The 23,850-nt window shown below is 41.5% G+C and overlaps 2 protein-coding genes across 4 annotated transcripts in view; both read right to left on the bottom strand.

Annotated features, from left to right (window-relative positions):
- Nucleotides 1-3,295, bottom strand: part of tmem87b (transmembrane protein 87B) — a 30,029-nt gene extending 26,734 nt beyond the window's left edge. The window contains 1 exon segment of the mRNA NM_001016057.2: nucleotides 3,143-3,295. Coding sequence (NP_001016057.1) covers nucleotides 3,143-3,259 — 117 coding nt within the window. The 5' untranslated portion in view covers nucleotides 3,260-3,295.
- A 9,653-nt stretch (nucleotides 3,296-12,948) lies between these two features.
- The window catches only part of mertk (MER proto-oncogene, tyrosine kinase), a 56,373-nt gene continuing 45,471 nt past the window's right edge, over nucleotides 12,949-23,850 (bottom strand). For all 3 annotated transcript variants that reach the window (XM_002940398.5, XM_004914696.4, XM_004914695.4), the window contains 9 exons: nucleotides 23,135-23,223; nucleotides 21,792-21,887; nucleotides 21,423-21,503; nucleotides 20,047-20,139; nucleotides 19,379-19,497; nucleotides 19,100-19,209; nucleotides 17,830-17,989; nucleotides 16,063-16,199; nucleotides 12,949-13,841 (listed from right to left, as the gene is read on the bottom strand). In XM_002940398.5, coding sequence (XP_002940444.2) covers nucleotides 13,364-13,841; nucleotides 16,063-16,199; nucleotides 17,830-17,989; nucleotides 19,100-19,209; nucleotides 19,379-19,497; nucleotides 20,047-20,139; nucleotides 21,423-21,503; nucleotides 21,792-21,887; nucleotides 23,135-23,223 — 1,363 coding nt within the window. In that variant the 3' untranslated portion in view covers nucleotides 12,949-13,363. The remainder of the gene's footprint in view (nucleotides 13,842-16,062; nucleotides 16,200-17,829; nucleotides 17,990-19,099; nucleotides 19,210-19,378; nucleotides 19,498-20,046; nucleotides 20,140-21,422; nucleotides 21,504-21,791; nucleotides 21,888-23,134; nucleotides 23,224-23,850) is intronic.

The following is a 23,850-nucleotide window of genomic DNA, read 5'->3' as shown; positions in this document are numbered from 1 at the left end:
TAAGCAGCACAAAAAGAACTCTGTAGAAATTATTAAACAGCTGTGCTAGTTTCCATGCCTGAAAGTCTTTGCATGAATGAGTTCTTCATAAGTGATTTTAGTTATACAAAAGATTTGTTGAAAAGGAGATCCAGGCCAATAACTCACAAGGTCTTTTATTTACACAGCTGAAGTAGGGTCATTTTGTTTCATAGTTAACTGAGGTAAGAGAAACATGCTCCACGTGCCCAATAATTCTAAATTTACTTTAATTCTGTTCCACCTACTTGTTTTACAAAGCATATATGTATATATTAAAGGAACAGTAACACCAAAAAATAAAAGTGTTTTAAAGTAACGGAAATATAACGTACTGTGGCCCTGCACTGGTAAAACCGGGGTGTTTGCTTCAGGAACACTACTATAGTTTATATAAATAAGCTGCTGTGTAGCCATGGGGGCAGCCATTCAAGCTGGAAAAAAGGAGAAAAGGCACAGGTTACATAGCAGATAACAGATAAGACACCATTGTATTCTACAGGGTTTATCTGTAAGCAGCTATATAACTTGTGCCTTTTCTTCTTTTGAATGGCTGCCCCCATGGCTACACACCAGGGTTTATATAAACTCTAGTAATGTTTCTGAAGCAAACACAAAACTTTTACCAGTGCAGGGCAGCAGTACATTATAGTTTAATTTCTTTGAAATATATAAATTTTTTGGTGTTACTGTTCCTTTAAACCGATAACATCAGAGGCACTGCAGGCTTGCTATTACTATAGCTGTAATCATATTCTCACAATGAAACCAGACGTGCAGTTGCACATCTGAAGGGCCAGGTACCAGCATCCAATGGTGTGCTGAGTTAGGGGACTATGTCCAGAGGGGATAAAGCTATTTATTGCTTAGAGGAGAAGGAAAGGTAAAAACTAAGTAAGCTTTATCAGAAAGGTCTATGTAAATATACCCATAAGCACTTACAGAAACACTGCACTGAGTTCTCTGTCAAAAGAAACACAGTATTTCTTGTCTCCTTTCTTGTAAACATGTTGTTCGGTATCTGACTTCCTCTCTCAGAAAAATCCTTCATTCCCGAGGCCAGAGTCTGTGCAGTTCTCTCCTCTCTCCTGCTCGGAGAATTCATAAAACGCCCTCCCCCCACCTTTAGGAATGTGTAATCTGAGCTAGAAGGGCCAGAGCTGCAAGCAGGAAACTATGAAGACCAAGCTAAAATGGCAGCTGCAACCTTAAACAAACAGAGAAAGCTTCTAGGGCTCTTTTCTCAGGTATGGTAATGCTTTCTGCAGAATAAATATAGTGTTCTAGGTGGCACTAAATGTGGCAAAACTACTGACAGTAAAATGCCAAAATGACTTTTTCTTCTCCTTTAATCCTAATTAACATTTCTTGTAAAGTACAGATAGAAGTTACTGCCAGGTCCGGACTGGCAAGCTGTTCAATCTGATAAATGGAGGCTGCTGTAAGATGTCATAGTAGACACTATTTAATGGGCTGGTGGGGGGGCGGGCTGTTTGAGCCTCTGTGTACTTGAAATGCCAGGGCTTATTTTAAATCCCAGTCTGGCCCTGGTTACTGCCCCCAAATTTTTTATCTTCTTCATTAACTGCATATCAGTCAAACCTCAATGGGCCTTCCACAATAACTGTTCTTCCAGTGATTGCAGGCTCTGCTTTCTCATTAGGTTGAAGGGCACCTATCTTCAAAAATTGGTTTCCCCCACCAGTGCCCACACTGTTGGGCTGTTGGGGGGGGGGGGGGGGGGGGGGGATTTTTTTCAAAATTGAAAATTTGAAGCACCCACACCAAGAGGGAGCTCTAGTTGTTTGCAGCCATGTTGGATAACAAGAATGCACATAATAAGCAAGTCTCCCATGTCACTCATTATGCACATGCATGTGTTGTAGGAGTGGTGGATGGTCTTACATACATATGCACATAATGAGTGAACTTGGGCTGTGACATAAGGCATATCGTGCAACAAAGTTTTTGACATACAGCAAAATTGCCCCACTCTGCTTGTCACAGCTCCAGATACAAATGAATAAAAAGCTTTCTACTGAGTGCACATGGAACAGTGACAGGAAAAAAGCAGCGTAATACATTTTACAAATATACAGATAAATAAAATTACCTGTATAGAAAAGCCTACACCTATAAGATGAATGAAAATTATAATTACAATAGGGCATATTATCCCTCCAGGGCAATGACACACATATTGCTTTGTAGAGAATTGTCCAAAAAATACCCTTGAATTCAAAAGAATTGGGATTAGGTGCATGAAAAACACTAATTGAAGAAAAACTGATTTATCAGTTTTACTGCTGCTCTTTCTTATCCTCAGAGCTCATCAACACGAGATGTTTTACAGATACCTAAACTGTTATCCTATTTGACAAAAGTACAAAGACAGTGCTATCGCCATGTTTAATACGCAAAGAACATCACATAAGGGTGAAGACACATGGAGCTACTAGTAGCAGCTACTTGTCGTGGCTACTAAAATAGACAATTCTGATTATTTACTGATAATTGTCTGTACGTGTGTTTTAGCAGAGGCAATTCTCAGTATTCTCTATAGCAGCTACTTTATCACAGCTACTAAACGCCAGAAAATCCCCTGCCAATACCGAGAATGGCCTCTGCTAAAACACACGTAGAGAAAGATCTACCACATTGTTATATAGGGCACAGCATCATTACAGAAGGGAGGAACACTGTGACAGAGATAACCTGTTATTAGGTACTTTATTATGCTGACACGTTTCAGGCCACACCAGCCCTATATCTAAGCAACATACAGTATCATAAACACAGTATAAAATCACTTGACAAGGTAATCTTTATAAATTAAAGACAGCAGAATGGTCTGGTGACATTTTAGACAGAAGTTTATTATAGTACCAGCCCAATGCAGGCTACAGGGTGATCAAACTGAAGTATTAGAAAACAGACTAAGTGCCACACAGACAGCAGTGATGAGAGAACCAAGTAAGCCAACTTGAAGCAGTTCCCGCTCGCAAGCGGAAGAAGCTGGCACTCTGTACTGTACTGGCATCCGTGTGCCACACTTCCACGCCTGACGGCACATCACGTGACCTGCTTCCAACACTCTTTCCCCATATAAACACAACGCACTTACACTGCCAATGGGTACCGTCCAGATTCCCGGCTCCGGTACCGCCTTCACCGGTGGCGTGATGACGAAAAAGACCCACAGCAATAAACATTTCAAGGGCTGGAAGGAGGCGGCTGCCATGGTAGAGCCGCTGCTGACGCCCACAGTACAGTTCGCTTTCCTTCCGTGAGTGGAAGCTGGTTGCTCTCCTTCGCCAACCAAAGGCGACAGCTCACCTGTCCGGCAGTGACATCACTCGCTCACCTGGGCAGGAGGTGGAGGGAAAGCAAGACGTGCCTCCTGTTGACGTCAATCAATGGTGACAGCAGCTAAGGCGGTGGAGAATGACGTAGTCTGGTCACGTGCCAAGTGAGCCGGGAGGCGGGGCTGTGCGAGTTCTGTCTGGAATTCCACACACTAGCGGCCAGTATTCCCATGCCTAATAAAGTGCTGCTGTTATGTGCCCTTCAGTAACACCCACAGGGGGCGCAGAATGAACGCTGTCAGTCCTAGAACATTGCTAGTCCTAATATTAAGGATATTCAGAGTGTGGAGCCCAGTTATACTGTTAGCATTATTAAAGACGGTATTATTAGCCCGCCTATCACCTGGGTCCGTTGGAGGTGGCCATATCAACAGGTGAAGACCAACTATGAAAAACAAAGCCCTTTGTGCTTATGGCCACAACCTTGACATTTTGTATTAATGTTAATACGGAAAATGCATAAAATTATTGGAAGGCCGGTCAATTTTTTCCAGAAAAGGTGGCAACCCTATCCGGAAGTGGCATAGTGGTGACAATGACCCTGTCTGATGAGAAAACAGAATCACAACACTTCCCATGAAAATGATTTTGCAAGGAAGGAACAGGTTACAGGACACAGAGTAGATTACTGGCATGAGTGCTTAATAACAACCAGTTAGAACTCTGCATCCAGATTCTAATTCTACATTTTCTAACTTGAATTTGAAAACTAACTAGCTATTGGTTGCTATTACTAACCTCAACCTACAGCAGGTCACCTACCCACAGCAAACATTTAGCAATTTGCTTTCATTTTCTAGCTTGCATTAGAACTTCCACGGCAGGGAACAGTGCCAGCCACGTCAGATGGGTGCCCTAGCCGAGCCTACAGCATGCACCCATTTTCCCCCAGTTAACTCCCCCCATTAACATTTGTGTGGAAAAAACACTCCAGCACTGATTTAACATCCAATGATTCTCCTGGTCAGCAGCAGATTTTCCTCAACCATGGCCCAAATTAGGGGCAGGTGTCAAAGGTATGTGCCTGGCATCTACCCCAACTTTGTGCCCTTGGCATATTACTCTTCTTGCTTGTGTTGTAACTTGCAGTGCAATTTCAAGAACTATTCATGAACTGTAATTTCATGGAAATACTACTTTTTGCAGTGGCTTGGGAGAAAATATTTTTGCAATGTTTTTTTACCCATATAGGCACGCACCCAGGAGCCACCCCCTTGAAGCTACTGCTCCAGGCACAGGCCCTTGGGCACCTATAGTTCTGTGCGGGTCCGATTGGTTAGACCATTCCTTACCCACAACCCGACCTGACCCGCCACCCCGCTATGCTCACCCTTACCACACCCACTACCTGACCTTACCCAACATGGGTTTTCTGACCCAAGGACCTGGAAAAGTGGAAGTGTCATCCCCGTGGACTGGAAGTGATGTCATTCTAGTGTCAGATCAACCAAGTAAGGGGAAAAATAGCTATTTTTGTATAGGGGTGTTGTAGTTTGTATAGGGGTGAGTAGAAAGGATCACAACCGCACTTTAGCCAGAACAGAAATGTTCTGATGTTGCTCTACTAATTTAATACATAAGAAATAAGATCTCTTTCTTTAGCAAATAAACATCAGAACAGTTTTCTGTTTTCCTTCTGAATGTATCTTTCTCCTGTACTATCAACTATTCATTGTGAAATGTCTTACATATAACATATTTGCAAAAAGAACAAGTCCTCTTGATAACGGGTTCTTTTGGTGCCCCCTGCTGGAAAAAAATAGAAGAAAAATAATTAATATACTATGTACTATTGCCCTGCACTGGTAAAAGTTGTGTGTTCGCTTCATAAACACTACTACAGTTTATATAAATACCCTGTTGTGTAGCCATGGGGGCAGCCATTTAAATTGAAAAAAGGAGAAAAGGCACAGGTTACTAAGCAGATAACAGATAAGTAGCAGGTTCCCATTGTATTCTACACACTTATCTGTTATCTTCTTATGTAACCTGTGCCTTTTCTCCTTTTTTCAATTTAAATGGCTGCCCCCATGGCTACACAACAGCTATTTCTATTAACTACAGTAGTCTTTCTGAAGCAAACACACAACTTTTACCAGTGCAGGGCAACAGTACATTATATTTTAATTATTTTAAAACATTTTTATTTTTTAGTGTTACTGTTCCTTTAAAGTGTAATTTCTTCTTCGTCCCTTCCATGTCAGTACGCATGGGCAGTATTGCCCCCACAGCTAGGAGGTAGGACCTATATACCAAAGCCAATCAAAATTAGCCCTTACCTATAAGACCATGTGACTTCCTCCTCACCACTGTTATTTTTTGTCCTACTGAACAGGAGGTAGGATCTCCCTCCTCACCATTTTGTGATTTCACAGTTTGATTTTTCTTTTGTTTTTGTCATTTTATTTATTTATTTTATTTTTTACCTCTGTGTATACATAGAGGGATGATTCCCAGGTAATGGAGAAGATTTTACCTGATGCCCCAATAAGTAAAGTAATCAAACTTTCACCTATTGGGAAGAAATGAAGGTGTGGGCATACCCATGGTCCTAGCCTTGTGCTAAAATAGCCCCCTGCTCTATTCCCATGTATGCACAGTATGCAAACAGCTGCTTAGTGGGAAAGTATACAGGCGTGGGTATTTCCACTTTCCTGCCTGTGATCAATTGAGTCTCCTTTTTCCTATGGTGTTTTGAGCCTTTGAAGACATTTCGGACTAAAGGGCCATGGGTATGGATATGGGCTAGTGATAACTAAGCCTGAATCTGGTGAGTATGAATCTTCAGTCTCCACTGTGTGTTTGAAATGCTCAGTGCACTGAGAAGCCTGCATACTAATGAGCTAATTATGGCCCTCAGCTGAAGGCTGTCTGGGTTCTTGTGGGAGTTGCCATGCTGCTGACTACTCACTGCTATCTGGTAAGGCTCCTTTAGGGCACTTTGCTATTGATATCTTTAGTGTTTTTACTGTAAGCCTGAGTCCTCTGTGCAGACACAGCAGGTATGGGTGCAGGTATGGGTGCTCGTATGTGTGCTCATTTACACCAGGTGCTTCCAAGACTGTTCTAGGAGTTGCACTGCTGTAGCAGTATGGTATCTCCTTTTCTTACGGGGAGTCTGCACCTTATAACCAGCCTTTCTCCAGGGTTCTGACTGGAGTTTGCATTTTGCCTACAAGCCAATTTTATCCTGTAAGGTGTTTGTATGCTTCTAGGCCTACTTGCTATTGCTGTTTCATATTGTTAGCCTTTCTTGGTGAGTCGAGTCTACCATGCAAACTCTGCAGGTATTGGGGCTCATTATTACACTGGGTACATCCAGACTGGCTGGGAGTTGCACTGCTGTAGCAGTATGGTATCTCCTTTTCTCGCAGGGAGTCTGAACCTTATAACCAACCTTTCTCCACGGTTCTGACTGGAGTTTGCATTTTGCCTACAAGCCAATTTTATCCTGTAAGGTGTTTGTATGCTTCTAGGCCTCCTTGCTATTGCTGTTTCATATTGTTAGCTTTTCTTTGTGAGTCTACCATGCGGACTCTGCAGGTATGGGAGCTCATTATTACACCAGGTGTGCCCAGACTGGCTGGGAGTTGCACTGTTGTAGCAGTATGGTATCTCCTTTTCTCACAGGGAGTCTGCACCTTTTAACCAGTCTTTCTCCAGGGTTCTGACTAGAGTTTGCCTTTACCTACAAGCCAGTGTTATCTTGTTAGGTGCTTGTATGCTTCTTGGGCTCCTTGTTATTGCTATTTCATATATGTAGAATTCCTTGTGAGTCAAATCTACTGGGCAGACACAGCAGGTATAGCAGCTCTTATTTCATCAGGGGCTTCCTGGTTTAACTGGGGTTTCTGCTGTGGCAGTGGTGTACCTTTTCCTGCTTATTTTATTTCTGCAGGCCCTGGTTGGGTCCTTGGCTTAAAAGGCAGTTTTTTCCTACCAGGTATGAACAGAGTTGTAGTTCAACCACTCCTTTTTCTTTCTGGTGTGTTTACAGGTATATTTCTGTCTGCTAGCATGATAGGAGCCAACATTAGTAAATGTTTGATTGCTCTGTGACTGTCATTTTGCATGACTGCCGGCTTGTGCTATGACTTTTGCTTACGTGCCTGTTGGTCGTTGTCCTGGTTATGGCCTTTGGTCAGCGTGACCGCTGTTCTTGGTCCCTGTTAGCCAGTTTTTTGCTATGTCTCTGGCTTGCATGACTGATGTTCCTTGTTTTGGGCTTTGCCTTGTGTGCCTGTTGACCCTGGCCGTGATTATTGTTTTTGGTTTGCTTGGCCGTTGGTTCTGTCTATGGCCTTTGCCTCACTTGGCTGCAGTTCCTGCTTATGGCCTCCGGCTCATCTGTCTACTGCCTCTGACCCCTGGCATCAGACTTTCTGCTATAGCCTTGACTTGCTTGGCTGCTGGTCCTTTTCATGGACTTTGTCTTGTGTGCCTGTTGGCCCAGATTACGGTCTTTGGCTTGCTTGGCTGTTGGGTCTGTTTATGGCTTTTGTTGCCCTTGGCTGTGGTTCCGGGTTATGGCCTTTGGCTTGCTTTGCTACTGCCTCTCACCCCTGGCAGCAGAATTTTTGCTATAGGCTTGCCTGCTGGTCCTTGTTTTGGACTCTGGCTTGCTTGCCTGCTGGTCCTTGTTGGCTTGAGTGGCCACTGGTCCTTGGTTTGGCCGTTTTCTTTGCTTGGTTGCTGGCCCTGGTTCTGGCCTTGACTCACTTGGCTGCTTCTTCCATTCTGGCTTTTAGCTCACTTGGCCGCTGGTTCTGGTTTGCTTGGCCGTTTTTTCCCAGTTCTGTCCTTTGGCTTGCTCGGCAGTGGGATCTGATTTTGGCCTTTGGCTTGCTTGCCCATTGGTTCCAGTTTTGACCTTTGGCTCACTTGGACATTAGTTTAGTCTTTGACTTGCTTGTCCATTGGTTCAGACCTTTGGCTCTGGTTTCAGCCTTTTGGCTCTGTTTTGGGCCTTAGTTTGCTTGGCCATTGACTCTGGTTTTGGCCATTGGCTCCAGTTTTGACCTTTTGGCTCACTTACCCATTGGTTTTGGCCTTTGGTGTGACCGTTGGCCCGGTTCTGGTCTTTGGCTTGCTTGGCCATTGGCTCTGATTCTGGCCTTTGGCTTGCTTGGCTCTGGTTCTGGCCTTTGGCTTGCTTGGCCACTTGGCTCTGGTTCTGGCCTTTGGCTTGCTTGGCCGCTTGGCTCTGGCCTTTGGCTTGCTTGGCTCTGGCCTTTGGCTTGCTTGGCCTTTTGGCTCAGGTTTTGACCTTTGGCTTGATTGGCCTTTTGGCTCTGTTTTTGGCCTTCAGCTTGCTTGGCCATTGGCTCCAGTTTTGGCTTGCTTGCCCATTGGTTTTGGCCTTTGGCTTGCTTGGATGGTGGCTCTGTTTCTGGCCTTTGGCTTGCTTGGCCGTTGGCTCTAGTTCTGGCCTTTGGCTTGCTTGGCGTTTGACCAGTTTTGGCCTTTGGTCCTGGTTTGTGGCTCATTTGACCCCGGTTTTAGCCTTGGTTTGCTTGCCAACTTGCCCTGTTTTCTGTCCTTTGGCTCCCAGGGAGACTGGCCCTGGTTAGGAGCTTAGGCTCATAGGATGCTGGCAATTGTTTATGAGGCTGCCAATTTTGGTGTGCTCCTTGGTGCAGGTGGCTGCTGGCCTTGGCTTAGTCCTTGGCGTATATGGTTGCCAGTCATGCTGTGGTCCTTGGTGCAGGCATGTGGTTGGCTGCCTTTGATATGGTCTTTGGTTCATGTCATGGTGTGCCTTGGCGCTTGTGGCTGTCTACCTTAGCTGCTTTCTTTGCATGTGTGGGTGCTTGTTTTTCACCTTGTATTCCACTCCTTACTAGCAGTGGCTAGTTTAGGGAGCGGTTTCTTTGCAGTTACAGTATCTGAACAGTCCATCAGTGGTTGCAGAGTCATGTATTGCAAGCACAGCGCTAGTTTTTTGCTATTGCTTGTGTGTTAGCTATCTTTCACTCTGGGCTCTTGCATGCAGGGATGGCAGCTGGCGTGTTCTCCAGTGCTTTGCTTGACATGTCCACCACTGCTTTCTGGCAGGGTGTTGGTTTGTCCGCTGGTTGTTTAGCATGCATAGTATATGGCACTTCTGACTTTCATGCAGGGTGGCTAGATGGTACATTGAGTATGGGCTGGCTGTGCACCAGTCGTTCCATGCATGTTTTCCAGTTGATTCCAGTCATGTTTTACTGGTTAGCTGATCTTCCATCTGCAGGTCGTGTACAGTTCCTAAACCTGGCCCTAACATTGCTGGTTAGGTAGCCTCTCAAGGTTGGTAGCTACAGTGAGTGGTAGGAAGTTGGGTTTCAGCCTGTCATGCTCTGTTACAGGCTGGAGTCCCTAGCTTGTTTGTGCCATAGGGGGGCTTGATGGCTAGTGTGCCCATCTTTGGCTGATCTCTGGGGGTGTTGAGTTTGACGGCTGTCAACACCAATTTAAGCTGATACCGGTGTGCTTTGGAGCTAGATGCTTGTGTGCCACAAATATTTTTCTAGGGCCCCAGGTTAGTGCTAAGGATTGGGGGCATAGAGACAGCTCTAGTGGATAATGCATCAGAGTTGTGGTTAACTGGTTGGTTGCTGCGGGGCTGGTAACACCAGTGAACTGCCCAGTGTCAGAGTCATGATTGTGACCATTTTCTTCTTGTTGGCAGAGGATCCTCCCGAGCCGGGCTTGGATGTTTATGGCAACCGTAGTGTGGAAATCCCTCTGGTCCCTGAGAGGATTCTTGTAATGGTCCGTTTTTTCTTGTGATGCTTGATTTGTTTTTAGCATCTGTTGATATTATTGTTCCCACCCCTTATATTTTAGGGGCATGGCTTGGTAGATCCCATGCGTACTGACATGGAAGGGACGAAGAAGAAAATGAGAATTTCACTTACCTCTTATCGTAAATTCCATTTCTTCTAGTCCCGACATGTCAGTACGGGGTTTCCCATCCCAAATATTTGCTTCTTGTATTGCTTGGCAAATGTATAACAGTGGTGAGGAGGAAGTCACATGGTCTTATAGGTAAGGGCTAATTTTGATTGGCTTTGGTATATAGGTCCTACCTCCTAGCTGTGGGGGCAATACTGCCCATGCGTACTGACATGTCGGGACTAGAAGAAATGGAATTTACGATAAGAGGTAAGTGAAATTCTCATTTTTGCATGCAACACTTGCGTAGGCCCCCATCACAGAAACATTTGAAACAAACACGATTTTTTAATAACACAATTTTTTTTCCAAGCAATTGTTACCTAGGATAGTTTACAAAATCTCATGCGCCCATCCTCATATCAACTGCTTCATGTCTCTCAAGGAGGAACAGCCTGTAACCTTTAAAATACACCCTGCCATTTCAGAAGTTAAAGCATAACAAATAGAAAATCCTCTAATGCATAATAATGTAGTTAATGGGCAAAACAAACACCTTTTCAGTTGATTATTCTGATGGGCTCAACTCCACCTCCAGCTTCTATACCATATAAATGCAGGAAATGAATACATGTACAGCAGTATAAGTGATTGTGGGATAATAGATGAGCTGCACATTATACAATACTTGTATCACCTTTTGTTTGCTTATTAATATTTGATACTTCAAGAGGGCTTTCTTGATCTTTACTCGTTATAACATTGCCTCATTCTCCCTGCTTGTATCACAGTTGAAAAATGGCCAGCAGGTGGCGATGTTGGTATAAAATTCATAATATTAGCAAAGTCATTTTTATCTTCAAAAAAAAATGAATGTACAAATAGTATGACATCATTTGACATTAATTTGTTTTAAATGGTTTCCTTTAAAGGAAGAAAATAAGTCTATTTGGGAAACAATAAATAGAAAGGTAAACTACTTTAGTTGCAGTTTGTTAAAGACCTTCCAATGAGCAAACCTCTTGCTTTATTTATTTAAAAAAAAAAATGACTGGGATACTTTGCTGGAAAGCATGGTGGTGCCATTTTCTTTTGCTCCCAGGTGCTCCTTGCAAGGCCTTTGGGTGGGTGCATGCAATGTAAAATCCAGCTTCTAACAGTTATTATACTGTGCATGTGCCCACCCAAGCCCAAGTGCCATTCAGGCCTGAAACACGTAAGGCAACAGGCTGTGGGGTTTGTATGTGTTATACTATATCATAAAGATTTTAAAACTTTTTTAATATTATGTTGGAATGCAGGACTAATTATTATGCCAGCCCAAGAATAACCCAAAGAAAACCTCTGGGAGCAGAAGAGAAAATGGTGCTGCTACTCTGCCTAACGAAGTAAAAATGGTTGATAACAGCTTATCAGCCCGACAAGCCTACCTGATCGATATCTGGCTGAAAAATGGGCAGATGACGATCTAGCAGGTTTAAAAATCCCGTCGGGGCTAGGATCACATTGATGTGGCCTTGCCCTGACAGACTGCATCTACAGTTGGTATTACTGTAATGATTACTGTTTATTGCCCAAGCTATCAGCTTCCTATGTAGTGAAATAGCACATATTTGGTTAAAACAAACAAATGTTTATTTACACATCAATTATTTTTTTATATTTACAGATCACAATATTGCATTTTCTTTACAACAGAATTGCCAAAAATCACATCATACACAGTAAGGCTAATGGCACATAAGCATATTTTCCACTGGTGTTTGCGTCCTGCAGAGTAAATATCAGGCGGTAGTGGTAGTTTTAGATCTTAGCTTGCTCAAACAATTCTGGCACAGAATACACCCCATGTGCCATAGCTTAAGAAAACAAAGAAGGCCTTCCCTGAGATTCTGAAAATAATGAAAGCATTTTTTTTTTATAGATCAGATTACAATTCTCATTCTAAAGCTGGCCATACACGTAGCGATCTGACGATGTTTCGTGCGACCATCGGTCAGGGTCACCGTCAGGGCTGAAACAGCAGAAACAATAGGATTTCTACCTCCTTCTGCCGATTCAGCCCTGACGGCAGATTTTGGTCAGGCGCCTTCTATGGCGCCCGATCAAAATTTTCTAACATGGCCGATCAGCGAGTCGACCGATATCAGCAGCTTCCTGCGATATCGGTCGACTCGCCGACATGCCATACACGCATAGTGTGTAGTATCGGTGCGTGTATGGCCAGCTTAAAGGTAGCCACACACCAGCTGCTATTGTGTGCTCACTTAGGCATTCCTGAGCCCGTTGGTAGCTTACTGACCCCTATAAGGACCCAAAATGAAGTCCTCCCTGACTGAAATTTGGTTGTGGATTGGCCAAATATCTATCAGACTAGCTCAAAATCCTATCCCAGGACTCTATTGTGATGTGATCAATCGCCCGTGGGCCTCATAATCAGATCATTCCAATCTGACACCCACAGATCTTATGGACAGCTTTAATCCTTTGCTTGGCAGGTGACCATAATATTTACTGAGGTCATTATAGGAAGGGCTGCTTTATTGTAAGGACACTTTGATTATGAATTTGCTATGGAGAGGTACTACTGAGGCATTTGTTAATTATACTGTAATATACATACACTGTATATACAGTGTATATGTATAATATACTTATACTGTAGTATATGTTGGAGTGTTCTTCTGGATTGTTTTTTTTTTTTTCAACCTTTCTATCATAGAATTTGTATTTCATGGGAGTTACATTTAGAGTGCAGTAAAAGGTAGGGGTCTGTTCTAATAAGACAGTACATCTTTGCTATTTCTAAAAATATAAAAAGACATGCATGTATCTGGTAGCCTAAGGCACATTTCAAGGGATACAGTCTCACTTTAACATTTCACTAATATATATACAACTTTGTGGTTTCAATAAAAATCTATATATTCATTTATTTATATACAATACTCATACATTACAGACTTTATGTAACAACATTTCTTTTTCCAAGATAAAAAATACTGAAAAATATTTAGCCAAGCAGGCTTAGTTCAGGATATTACACTCAGACAAGTGTCAAGGAGAAAGACAACAGGATGGTTAATGCCCAAGAGAGTTTCTGCCTGCTATACCATGATTTCTGTATCTTCAGCAGAGTCATCTGTATACTGATTGTCATCAGTCTTTGCGCTGCAGGCTAGAAAAGTATTGTTTTCACACCAAGGAGCTCTGCTACGTGCATTATTGTCCTGCAAAAGGGGGGTGCTTGATTGCTCAAAATCTCCATCATGCTCTTCACCTAAACCTTCCAAAATATATCTTTCTTCACTGCAATGATTTTCATGCACCTCCACTGTAACTGTGGTGGTTTCAGAATTTGAGGGACTGATCTGAACATAGCTTGGATCCACATTTATTTCATTCACTTCTGGATCTTGAGTGAGATGCTCACTCTCCTCAGGTAAGCTTGTGTTAATATAAAGAACTTCTTTGTCCGTTGCAGGAGGCAAGCCCTCAACGATCTTCTCCAGGTTCTCTCTTAGTGCTGTGAAAGAGGGGCGGCAAGTAGGGTCGGATAACCAGCACTGGTACATCACTGTGTAACTGCAAGCAAAAGTGAGAAAATTGTCTTGGTATGCAAATATAGTACAATCTGTTATCTCCTGATTTCATTCATACATAAGGATAAACACAAAATTCATTCCACTGCCATATATTCCACATTTCTGGGTTCTTGTTTCTCCTACTGTAAAAATGCATTGCTTGGCAACATATGGTCCTTGTATCTCCCACCAAATCTTAAAGATTTAAAAGGCTGGGAATACTTACGTCTATAATGCAAACCACATGTCGCCACTTGCAACAGACAGTTTGCTGTCCAAAACAAAATCACAAACAAAATATCGGCATCAGCCTCCTAACTGTGCCTGCACCCAAATGAATGAGATACGCTCAGGTGCAGGCACATGTAGCCGAAATACTCATAAAAACGCAAGAGAATGCAAATTCTCGCTTCTTTATGCGGATATCGGCAACATGTGCCGGTATTTTCGGCAAGCGTTTTTCCGCTTGCCAAAAATATATGCCATAAACCACGTCTGACATCAACCTAAACTCGCCATTGGATTATTAGGACTGACCTATATATTTGTATAGTTGGCTGAACTGTTTAAAAATATTCTGTTTACTATTAAATATATTATTCTATTAATTAGAGTAGAACCCCGATTTAATGTTATCCAGAAGGTGATGTCAAAATGGCATCAATTCAGAGAAAACGTAAAATGCAGGGACGTAAAAATGAGGTTCTAGTGTATTAACATGCTGCTAATGTTAATGCTCCCTAATATGCAAACAACAGACAGGCACTAGGTCCATGAATTTTTTTAAATTTGAAATAATTATAATGGAACTTAAAAATGCTTGATTTTGCTGCTTGGGAGAAAGTATCTCACATTTGTACTGGATTTCTGAGTTAAAGAACACTTGACATATATTTTTAGAAAATGCTTGTTTTATCACAAGGGTAGAGTGAATCCAGTTATTTAGATAAAGCATATATTATAGTTGCACTCAGTAGTTCCTGCCTTCTGTTCCAAATCAGCTACAGCTACTGCATCTACTGAGCAAAGGGAACCCATGAGCTACTGCTACCTCCTGACCAGGTGGTTGCTCCAGGGTTCCTGTATCAATCACCGCAGCACAGTTATACAAAGTATAGGGTGCACACATTATACGCACGCCAAACACCAGAAATGACATCAGACAGACTTTGAAAATACTTGGCGCAACTGTGCCCAATTTGTGACAAAGTGCACACACAATTGCATTCATTTTGTCAAATGGAGTGCAATTGTGTCAGATGCAATGCACCTTCCCATCCACAATGACACTGGAATTCTGGGAAAAAAGCTGCATTAAGGGAAAAAACATAGTCATTTCTCCCAAAACTGCACTTTGCTCATTGCACTTGCAGATGTAAATCAGTCCTATTGACTGAACATAGACTGACCATTAGGTGGGAGTGCCTATAAATATTAGCACTCAGTGTATAACTAGAGCTTGTTTTAACATTGTTTTGTTCTCTTTTTGATATCATGGCTTCCTGTTAAACAAAGAATAGTTTACAAACTCCTTCTCTTAACCTTCAAAGCCCTCCATTCCTCTGCTCCTCACTACATCTCTTCCCTTGTGTCTCCGTACGTTCCTGGCCGACTCCTTCGTTCCTCGCAGAGCAACCGTTTGGTTGCGCCCCCCACTACTACTGCTGTTTCCCGCCTTAAATCCTTCTGCCTGGCTGCCCCTTACATTTGGAATTCCCTCCCTGATGTCCTCCGGAGAGAATCCTCCCTCAGTCTTTTTAAAACTAAACTTAAAGACTACCTTATGGAGCACTCGCCCAGCACCTGATCTGGAAACTGGCACTTATACTGTAATGTCACCCACTGTGACCTATAGCACTTATATTTGCCTATTTGTGTCTGTTAGTTACCCCTCCCATATAGATTGTAAGCTCTACGGGGCAGGGACCTCCTTCATCTTGTGTTCTGACTCTTATTGCAACTGTACCTTGTATTTATTTGTATTTATTGTTGTACTTTGTATTTATCCATTATATTTAACCCCCCTGTCTGTATTAATGAATCCTACTGTACAGCGCTGCGTACATAAGTAGCGCTTTATAAATAAAGATATACATACATACATACATATATATAATACTAAATTCAACCTTCTCCCACACTGACTGTTAACACAAAGAGGTAGAAATAAAGAATACACTGAATACTTTATGATTCACCATATCTCAATACTCAATACTTACAGATCATCCAAACACTCTGGGGGCTGCTTCAACCTGTGTCCCACAAGCAAATAGTCATATATTTCATGGTTCTGTACCCCAGGATAAGGAGTCATTCCTCTGGTTGATATTTCCCACATTGTGACGCCAAAAGCCCACTAGAGAAAGCAAATAAAGAAAAGTAGGATGATATTTCCAAAACCCCTCAATGAACCCTTTCATAGAGAAAGGTCACATCCCAATATCCCACATATGTATCCAACAGCGGCAATCAACAGTATCTTGGCTGGCAGGAATGTTTTGTAATACACTGCACTTTGTTATGTAAGAGAGACACAAAGAGCCTTTCTCTTCCCAAAGTTACTGACACAAGAAATGTTGTTACTTCTGTGAAACAGGAGCCTCAATATCCTTAGCAGTATTGGGTCGTTGCCCTAGAAGACATTTAGCTACCATATATTCTTCCATAAATTAACATCAGATTAAACAAAAGGCCATGTATCACTGGAGAATATTATAGTATAAAGTCCCTAGTTTATGATGTCTTTCTGTGTCCTCATGGGGTACGCACCCTTGAATGTCTGTATTTTCAGCGTAAAGTACAACACATTGCATGTGGAGCATTGCAGCACATCCTTTGAAACCCATGGGGACCGGAATGATCAATCAGTGCAAAAAAGACTTACAAAGACCTGTTTGTCCAGTTTTCTGTTTAGTGGTTCTGTCTTCTCCCTAGGTATAGACCCACTGGGACTAATGTGGCTAAGTAATACATGCACAACCTAGGCTGTGTAAAGGTTGTGCAAAAGCCAGGTGTAATGACAAACTGAGCCTCCTGTAGGCTGCCAGTCCACATAGGGGCTACCAAATAGCCAATAACAGTCCCTTATTTAGCACCCCCAGGAACTTTTTTATGCTTGTGTTGCTCCCCTACCATTTTTACATTTAAATGTGTCTTGTGGGTAAAAAAAGGTTGAGGATCCCTGATCTAAAGGATAAGTGAGCTTTTTCAGTCTCTAGTTCTTGAGTAATGATGTGCAGGTCAGGAAAAACATAACCTACACCTGACCCTCACCTGCTAAACCTTAACCCAACCCTAACCCACAAAATGTTGCCATTGTAAGATCTGCACCCAACCCGTAACCATGTCTTTCCACTCTGTACGCTACTTCTGCACTCGTATTAGGTTCCAAAGCAGGAAATCTCCAGGAGAAGAGGAAGAGTGTACTTCCACAGTCTCACCCAAATCCAACTTGAACCCACAATGGTAGCCCAAGTTTCAACCCTATCCCACCTGCTATAAGGGTAAATATGCCGGTTGCGGCTCAACCCACACATCATTACTCTTGAGGTCTTTTCTTCTCACCACAGTAGTCACAATTTTGTGAAGCTAGGCCTGCCCTGTATATTTTTATTAACTTGTCCACAAGTGCCTACTTTTCATTTACTTTGCATACTTGGGTATTTCCTTTTGGCAGCACTGTTTTCAGTCACATGCCTAACAAACCTTTAATGCACATTACCATATTTTTCTGACTAAAACATACATCTACATACATCTACCAAAAACCCTAAGTCCAGATGAACCAGGATGAGACAGAGGCAAATGCCTCAATTTACATTAAATAGTGCATGTTCCAAAGTTGTGCAGCACAGACAGCGCTGCTCAGATAAATATAGTTGGAAAGTGGACAGTAGTACACTTGGACCATAGTATGCAAGCAGTAAATCCAAAAGTGTTCTATTTATGCATATGCACAGAAGCCACCACTTCTCATATTAACACACCACATCACTTTTGACTGTATAGATGCGATCAGCGAGGCTCTCCACTGCAATCCATTTCACTGGCATCTTAGCGATACGTCCCTGACGATAATAGTCTCCGCTGTAGATTTTCTTAGATAGACCAAAATCAGCTACACAAACAGTCATGTCGTCTCGTAACCTACAAAAGAAAACACATATTCAAACGCACAGCTTAGGGCCAACTAAAGCCAAAGCCCCTATAATTTATTTACATGCTGCTTCAATAATATATCAGAAGGACAGAGCTTCATTACCTCTGATGCTTCTTAAATTTCTGCCCATTACACTGGAACATGCAAATGCCCAAAGCTAAATAAACAACCAAGAATACATCTTTTGCAGCTCTTCTGCAGTTAGGTTTGTTTTAAAGAAAAGTTTTGCATGTGTACTTTTAGTTATACTGTATAGCCATAGACAATTTAAGCTTATCAGCGACGTTAAGGAAAAACGTCTTTGGTAAGTCCTAACTGCTTGCTCCTTTATCATATGTCATATGGCGGCTTCTGTTTAGATGTTAAAATTAGACTTTATAGGTAGCCTAGGAGCAGCCTAAATACTCTTATTAATTTACCAAGTATAGATGTGGTGCTAGAAGCCACAGAAATGATTTGACAGTCTTCCAAACCAACAACATATTCCAATAACTCCAGTGCACCCAAGCAAACTACACACGCTTAAAAGAACATTTTCTGAAGTACAGGTATGCGACCTTTTATCCAGATTCCTTGGGACCTGGGGTTTTTGGGATAATGGATCTTTCTGTAATTTGGGTCCCCATACATTAAATCTGCTAAAAAATAATTTAAGCATTAAAAAAACCCAATAGAATTGTTTTGCCTCTAATAAGGATCGGATCAAAATACAAGCTACTGTTTTATTATTACAAAAAAAGAAAATGAAAGATGAAATATGAAATTAATGTTGAAAAATTTAATTATTTGATTAAAATGGAGCCTATGGTAGATGGCCTTCCCTTTCTAGATAAAGGGTTTCCTATATTGGTAATCTGATCATATGTATACAAAGTACAGCACAAGTCAAGTGGATGCCTATATATGGTGATATCTAGTGTCGGACTGGGCTGGCGGGGCACCGGGATGCGCTGAAGGTAAGTATAATTTACACACACACTCAGTGGAGGGGGTTAGGTGGGAGCCCCTGCAGGGTGGGCATAATAAATATGTGTTAGTTACATGTAGACTCTAATAGAAAAGAAATACATGAGTGAAATAAAGTGTAGTGAGCTCACATGCAGTTTCGAGCAGCTAAATCTCTGTGTAGGAAGTTTCTGCTGCTGAGATACTCCATGCCCGTAGCAATGTCAATCATAAACTTTACTAGGGTCCTCAAGGGAACATGCTGAAACAAAACAGTTTTATTACATATAAAATGCAGATCATAAGCAGAATTTTACCAAATTTTATTACGTCATTAAAAATGTTATTTTGCTTTAGTCACTAGATGCACTTTTTTTAGAGTCTATATTTGTTCTTTATAAGAAGCCTTAAAGTAATATACAATTTTGTACCTGAGGGCCAGAACCAATTCTGGATGACAGCAGAAAACTGTGCAGATCTCCATACTTCATAAATGGTAAAATCACCATAGGCTTTGGGATTCGCCGAGGTCCAACTTCTAAACAAACACCTGGGACACAAACAAGTATATGGTTTTGTGTTACATTTGTTTTTTATGCTAAAAAAAAAAAAGAAAGATCTGCCCTTTTTTTATAATTGAGTTTTATGTTTTAAGTGTTTTTAGATACATAACATTAAAGTTAAGTAAAGAAAAGTCTATTTTACAATCAAAATATTAATTCTCTGCATGTTTGCATTATACATATGGTACGTAAGGTAGCTGCTAAAGTCTATGGAGAATGCCTCAGCATAGGTCTTTTATCCAGGGACACAAGCAGTTGTGTAACTACTGAGGGTGCCCACATACTGTATAAGGCCCATTGGAGGCACAGTGCTCAGATGGAAGGACAATGGAGGACGGAAAGGGAAAGTATGTGCTTAGTTGTGTATCTGGAGGGGGACCTCTGGGTTACGCCACTGGACACAGGTGACACTTTTTGTGAACTATGATCTTGATAGTTACCCCCAGAGTAGAAAGTAAAAGAGGTATTTAAATAATACACTGTCCATTTTACAGCTAGAATTGGCAAACTGCAGTTTTCACAAATCGAGAACACACCTAGCAATCTAATGACGTTTGGGTGATTGAAGTCTTTCATGCAGGCCGCTTCGCTTAAGAATTCCTCTATTTCCCTCTGAGAAAAATTATCCACTGAAAAAGAGCAAATTAAAAATGCAAAATGTAAATAAAATACAGAGTTCTGCATGGGGCCTCTCTATATGTGGGGTCTCCAAACTCAAGTCTCGGTTACTAAGATCTGCTAGTGCCTATTTTATGGTTCACCTGCAAGAATGCTGATGGAGTGGGTCAAAAATAAAAAAAAAGAAAGGAATTGAAAAGTTAAGTTATTTAGTCATTTATGACCGCAAGCGCAGTTGCATTCACGTACATTTCCCTGCAGTCAGTTGTGCGTAAAACTCATTCATTAAAGGTACTTCAAGATGAACTCCTTGCACTAATGTATAGCTCCGTTTGCAGCCACTATTTTCCTGGTACAAATTGAGCACTGCTGCTTCTGTGAATACAGAGGGTCTCTGGAACTACCACCCCCTTTTTACCAGGTGGTAGCTCCATAGTTGCCTTAGTGCCCTGCATCAATGGGCACAGCGCACTTGCGTCTAAAGAATGGGGTACAAGCATCACTTAGACACCACACACTGGAAATTATGGCAACCAGACTTTGAAAAAAAAAAAATTGGCGCTATTGTGTGCATTTTGCAAGAAAGTACAAGCACAATTTTGCTAATTATTATGCATCTGCCTCTATTGTGTCAGATGCAATGTGACTGCAACAGTGGTTGGATTCTGGGAACAATACAGAATTCTGGGGAAAAACATGGTGACTGCACTCAAAATTGCTCTCTGCCTATTGCATTTGCCATCATAAATGACCCCCTTTCATTTCTGGAAGGTGAACAACCCCTTTGACGCCAGTAAATATTCATGTCCAGAGATGCTTTCCACCATGTAAATGTAACATTTCTTAGGGCCCTAGTACATGTGTTAGGAAGGATTAGGATTAGCAGGAAGAAAATAAGCAATGGACTACTTTTAAACAAAAAGATATCATTACATATTTCAGTTACAGATTGAAACAGTTGGGACTGATGCAACAAACAGAGATTTCAACATTTCTAGGGATATTGGGTCCCTGTCAAGGAACTCTGCGTTGTTTAAAAAAGAATAGCTTTAATAGCACATATTCTGCTTATCTATCAATCATTATTTTCTTGCAACTAAGACCTCATGAAAATAACTCAAGATTCAGCAATAACAGACACAAAAAAAATTTTTTGTCATTAACTCATGAAATTTTTATTTCGCTCTCTAGTGAATATACAGCACTGTATAAATTGGAAAACACCCAAAATAAGTATATGCTCCGCTCGGACAGACAGCGATGTGGGTTATAACCCACTAACAAAGCTACTTACTCTTCATAGTTTTCACAGCTACTTTGTGATTGGTTCCATCAGAATACTGGAGCTCCCCCTCCATCACTGATCCAAATTCACCTGAGTGAACACATAATGATGGCGGTTAGATCTTCTAATAAATACAAACATTCCTAGTATTTACCAGCACACAAACACAATACGAGGCAATTATAAAATGGAGCTGGAGTCCAGCAATACCTACAGAAAGTCTGAAAATGACTGGCCCACACCAGCAGCTATGAAACTTCCCATTATCCCCTTACCAGTTAATGAGGCTGCGGTAGTGCACTAAGGGGTTGTAAGACTTGTAGTTCCATTGAAGAGAGAGAAACATTCTGATTCTTACTGTTCAAAGATAAAACTTACCTTCACCCAACACCTTCCCAAGGTTTAACAGGTTCCTTTCAACCATGACGTCTTCCAGTTTCTGTTGCAGATCCTGATTGATACCTAAAGTACTCACTGAAAAGACATTTTTTTCTGTTAATATATTTATGTATTCCACCCCTTCCTGGGTTTTCATTGTTTTTAAGACTGATGACATTTTGTAATGATGCCAAATCAGTACATGACGTGGGTAAGGGGTAAAGGTGGAAACTAAGTAAGATTTATCAGAAAGGTCTATGTAAATACAGCCATAAGCACTCACAGAAACACTGCACTGAGTCCTCTATCAAAAGAAACTGGATTTCTTCTTTTCCTTTGTGTAAACATGTTTTTGGTATCAGACTTCTTCTCTCAGAAAAATCCTTCATTCCCAGGTCCTGAGTCTGCACAGTTCTCTCTTCTGCTCCCCACTCCAATAAGAATTTACTGCCCCTCCCATTACAATATGTGATCTGAGGTACCCACGGCTACAGCTACAGCAATGAAGCTACTGAGACCAAGTTAAAATGGCAGCTGCTATCTTAAGCAAACAGATGGAGCTTCTAGGGCAGTTATTCAGGGGTGGTAAAGCTTTCTAGAGATAGTGTTCTAGGTGGCACCAATCTGGCTAATCTATTGGCAGTAAAATGCCAAGCTGCCTTTCCTTCTCCTTTAAATTAACTTCTAAGCAACTTTTTTTTTTTTTTTATAGTTTTTAAACTATTTGCCTTCTTCTTCTAACTCATTGCAGCTTTCATACTGCAGCCCAAAGCTATGGCTCTGTGAGGCTATAGATTTAATGTTATTGTTACTTTTTAAAAACTTGTTTTTCTATTCAAGTCCTCTACTATATATCTGAACTGTAAAATGAACTGAGTTCCTAACCATTATTATTTTACATTCAGCCTCAGCTGGGACTAAAATTAGGCACAAAATAAAAAGATTCCGTATGGATGCCTCATCTAAGCAGGCCAGTTATATGCAAGAGTGGCTTAGAACACGCCTGTTCAAGGTCAGTTATGCAGGCATTAATTGAGGGTACAGTACAAAACACCCCTCTTGGCTTGTGTTATATCTGTGGCACCACCTTATGCTACACAAAATGTGCCCACATTGCATGTAACTAAGGAGTGGCAACTCCCAGCAACGATGGAAAATACGATGGGGAAAATCATGACTGCAAGACTTTGCGCACCATTAGTCAAGGAGCTGCCAGTCATTTGTTACTTCTCTAAATCTATACCAACCATAAAACACTTAATTTTAATATCCCATATTTCCTTTAGTTTACTGCTTTAATAATTATATCTGTGTGCCAATGGATAATGTTGTATCCAACTTACGTGTGATTTCAATTGCTCTCCTATTATAGGACTTTTTAGCTTTGAAGTTTACTACAATGTCAGAATCTTCTGAGTGGATAAAAGCATGCCTGGCAAGACAAAATGGGATAAAAGACATTTAAGTACAAACATTAAAAAGGGATTAAAGTTGTGCAGAATGTTCCTCCCTCTGTTGCATATGTACATGGGATAAGCCAGAGAATTTTAAATCACAGACACCCATATGGCTAGGGAACAAAGATATTGAGTTCCAAACACAATATACTTACATAAACACCAAAATATTAGAATGCCCTGAAAGCATTTAATCCTTTTGTTTACGTAAGGACAGATTTATGAAAGTTCTCTTGCCTCCATGCTCAGTTTCAACTACAAATGGAATTTTTCCGCAGGGCAACATTCTTTTGCACAGTCATGCAATGTCGCAAGTAACCCTGGTAACTGTAACAGCCAAACTGGAAATTCAGGTGTTCTGGTGCAAAGCACTCACTTTTGCCCGAGCTGGAGCACGGGAAGGAGGCTGAACATGGTGGCTGATCGGAAAGGCTGCCCCAGGCGTAGTGACATGCAGACTGCCCCAGTGTACAGCATAAAAATGAGTTGAATGCAAAGCCAAATTAATCATTTAGATTTTTGGCGTATTGTTTCTTTAACAACAAAATACATTACATGAATAATAAACTAACTGGTTAGAATTACATTTTATTTTTAGGTTT

Source organism: Xenopus tropicalis, chromosome 5 (genome assembly GCF_000004195.4).
Source record: "Xenopus tropicalis strain Nigerian chromosome 5, UCB_Xtro_10.0, whole genome shotgun sequence".
Lineage (NCBI taxonomy): Eukaryota > Metazoa > Chordata > Amphibia > Anura > Pipidae > Xenopus > Xenopus tropicalis.
The sequence above is the reverse complement of the archived record's forward strand: the minus strand, read 5'-3'. Positions and strand labels throughout refer to the sequence as shown.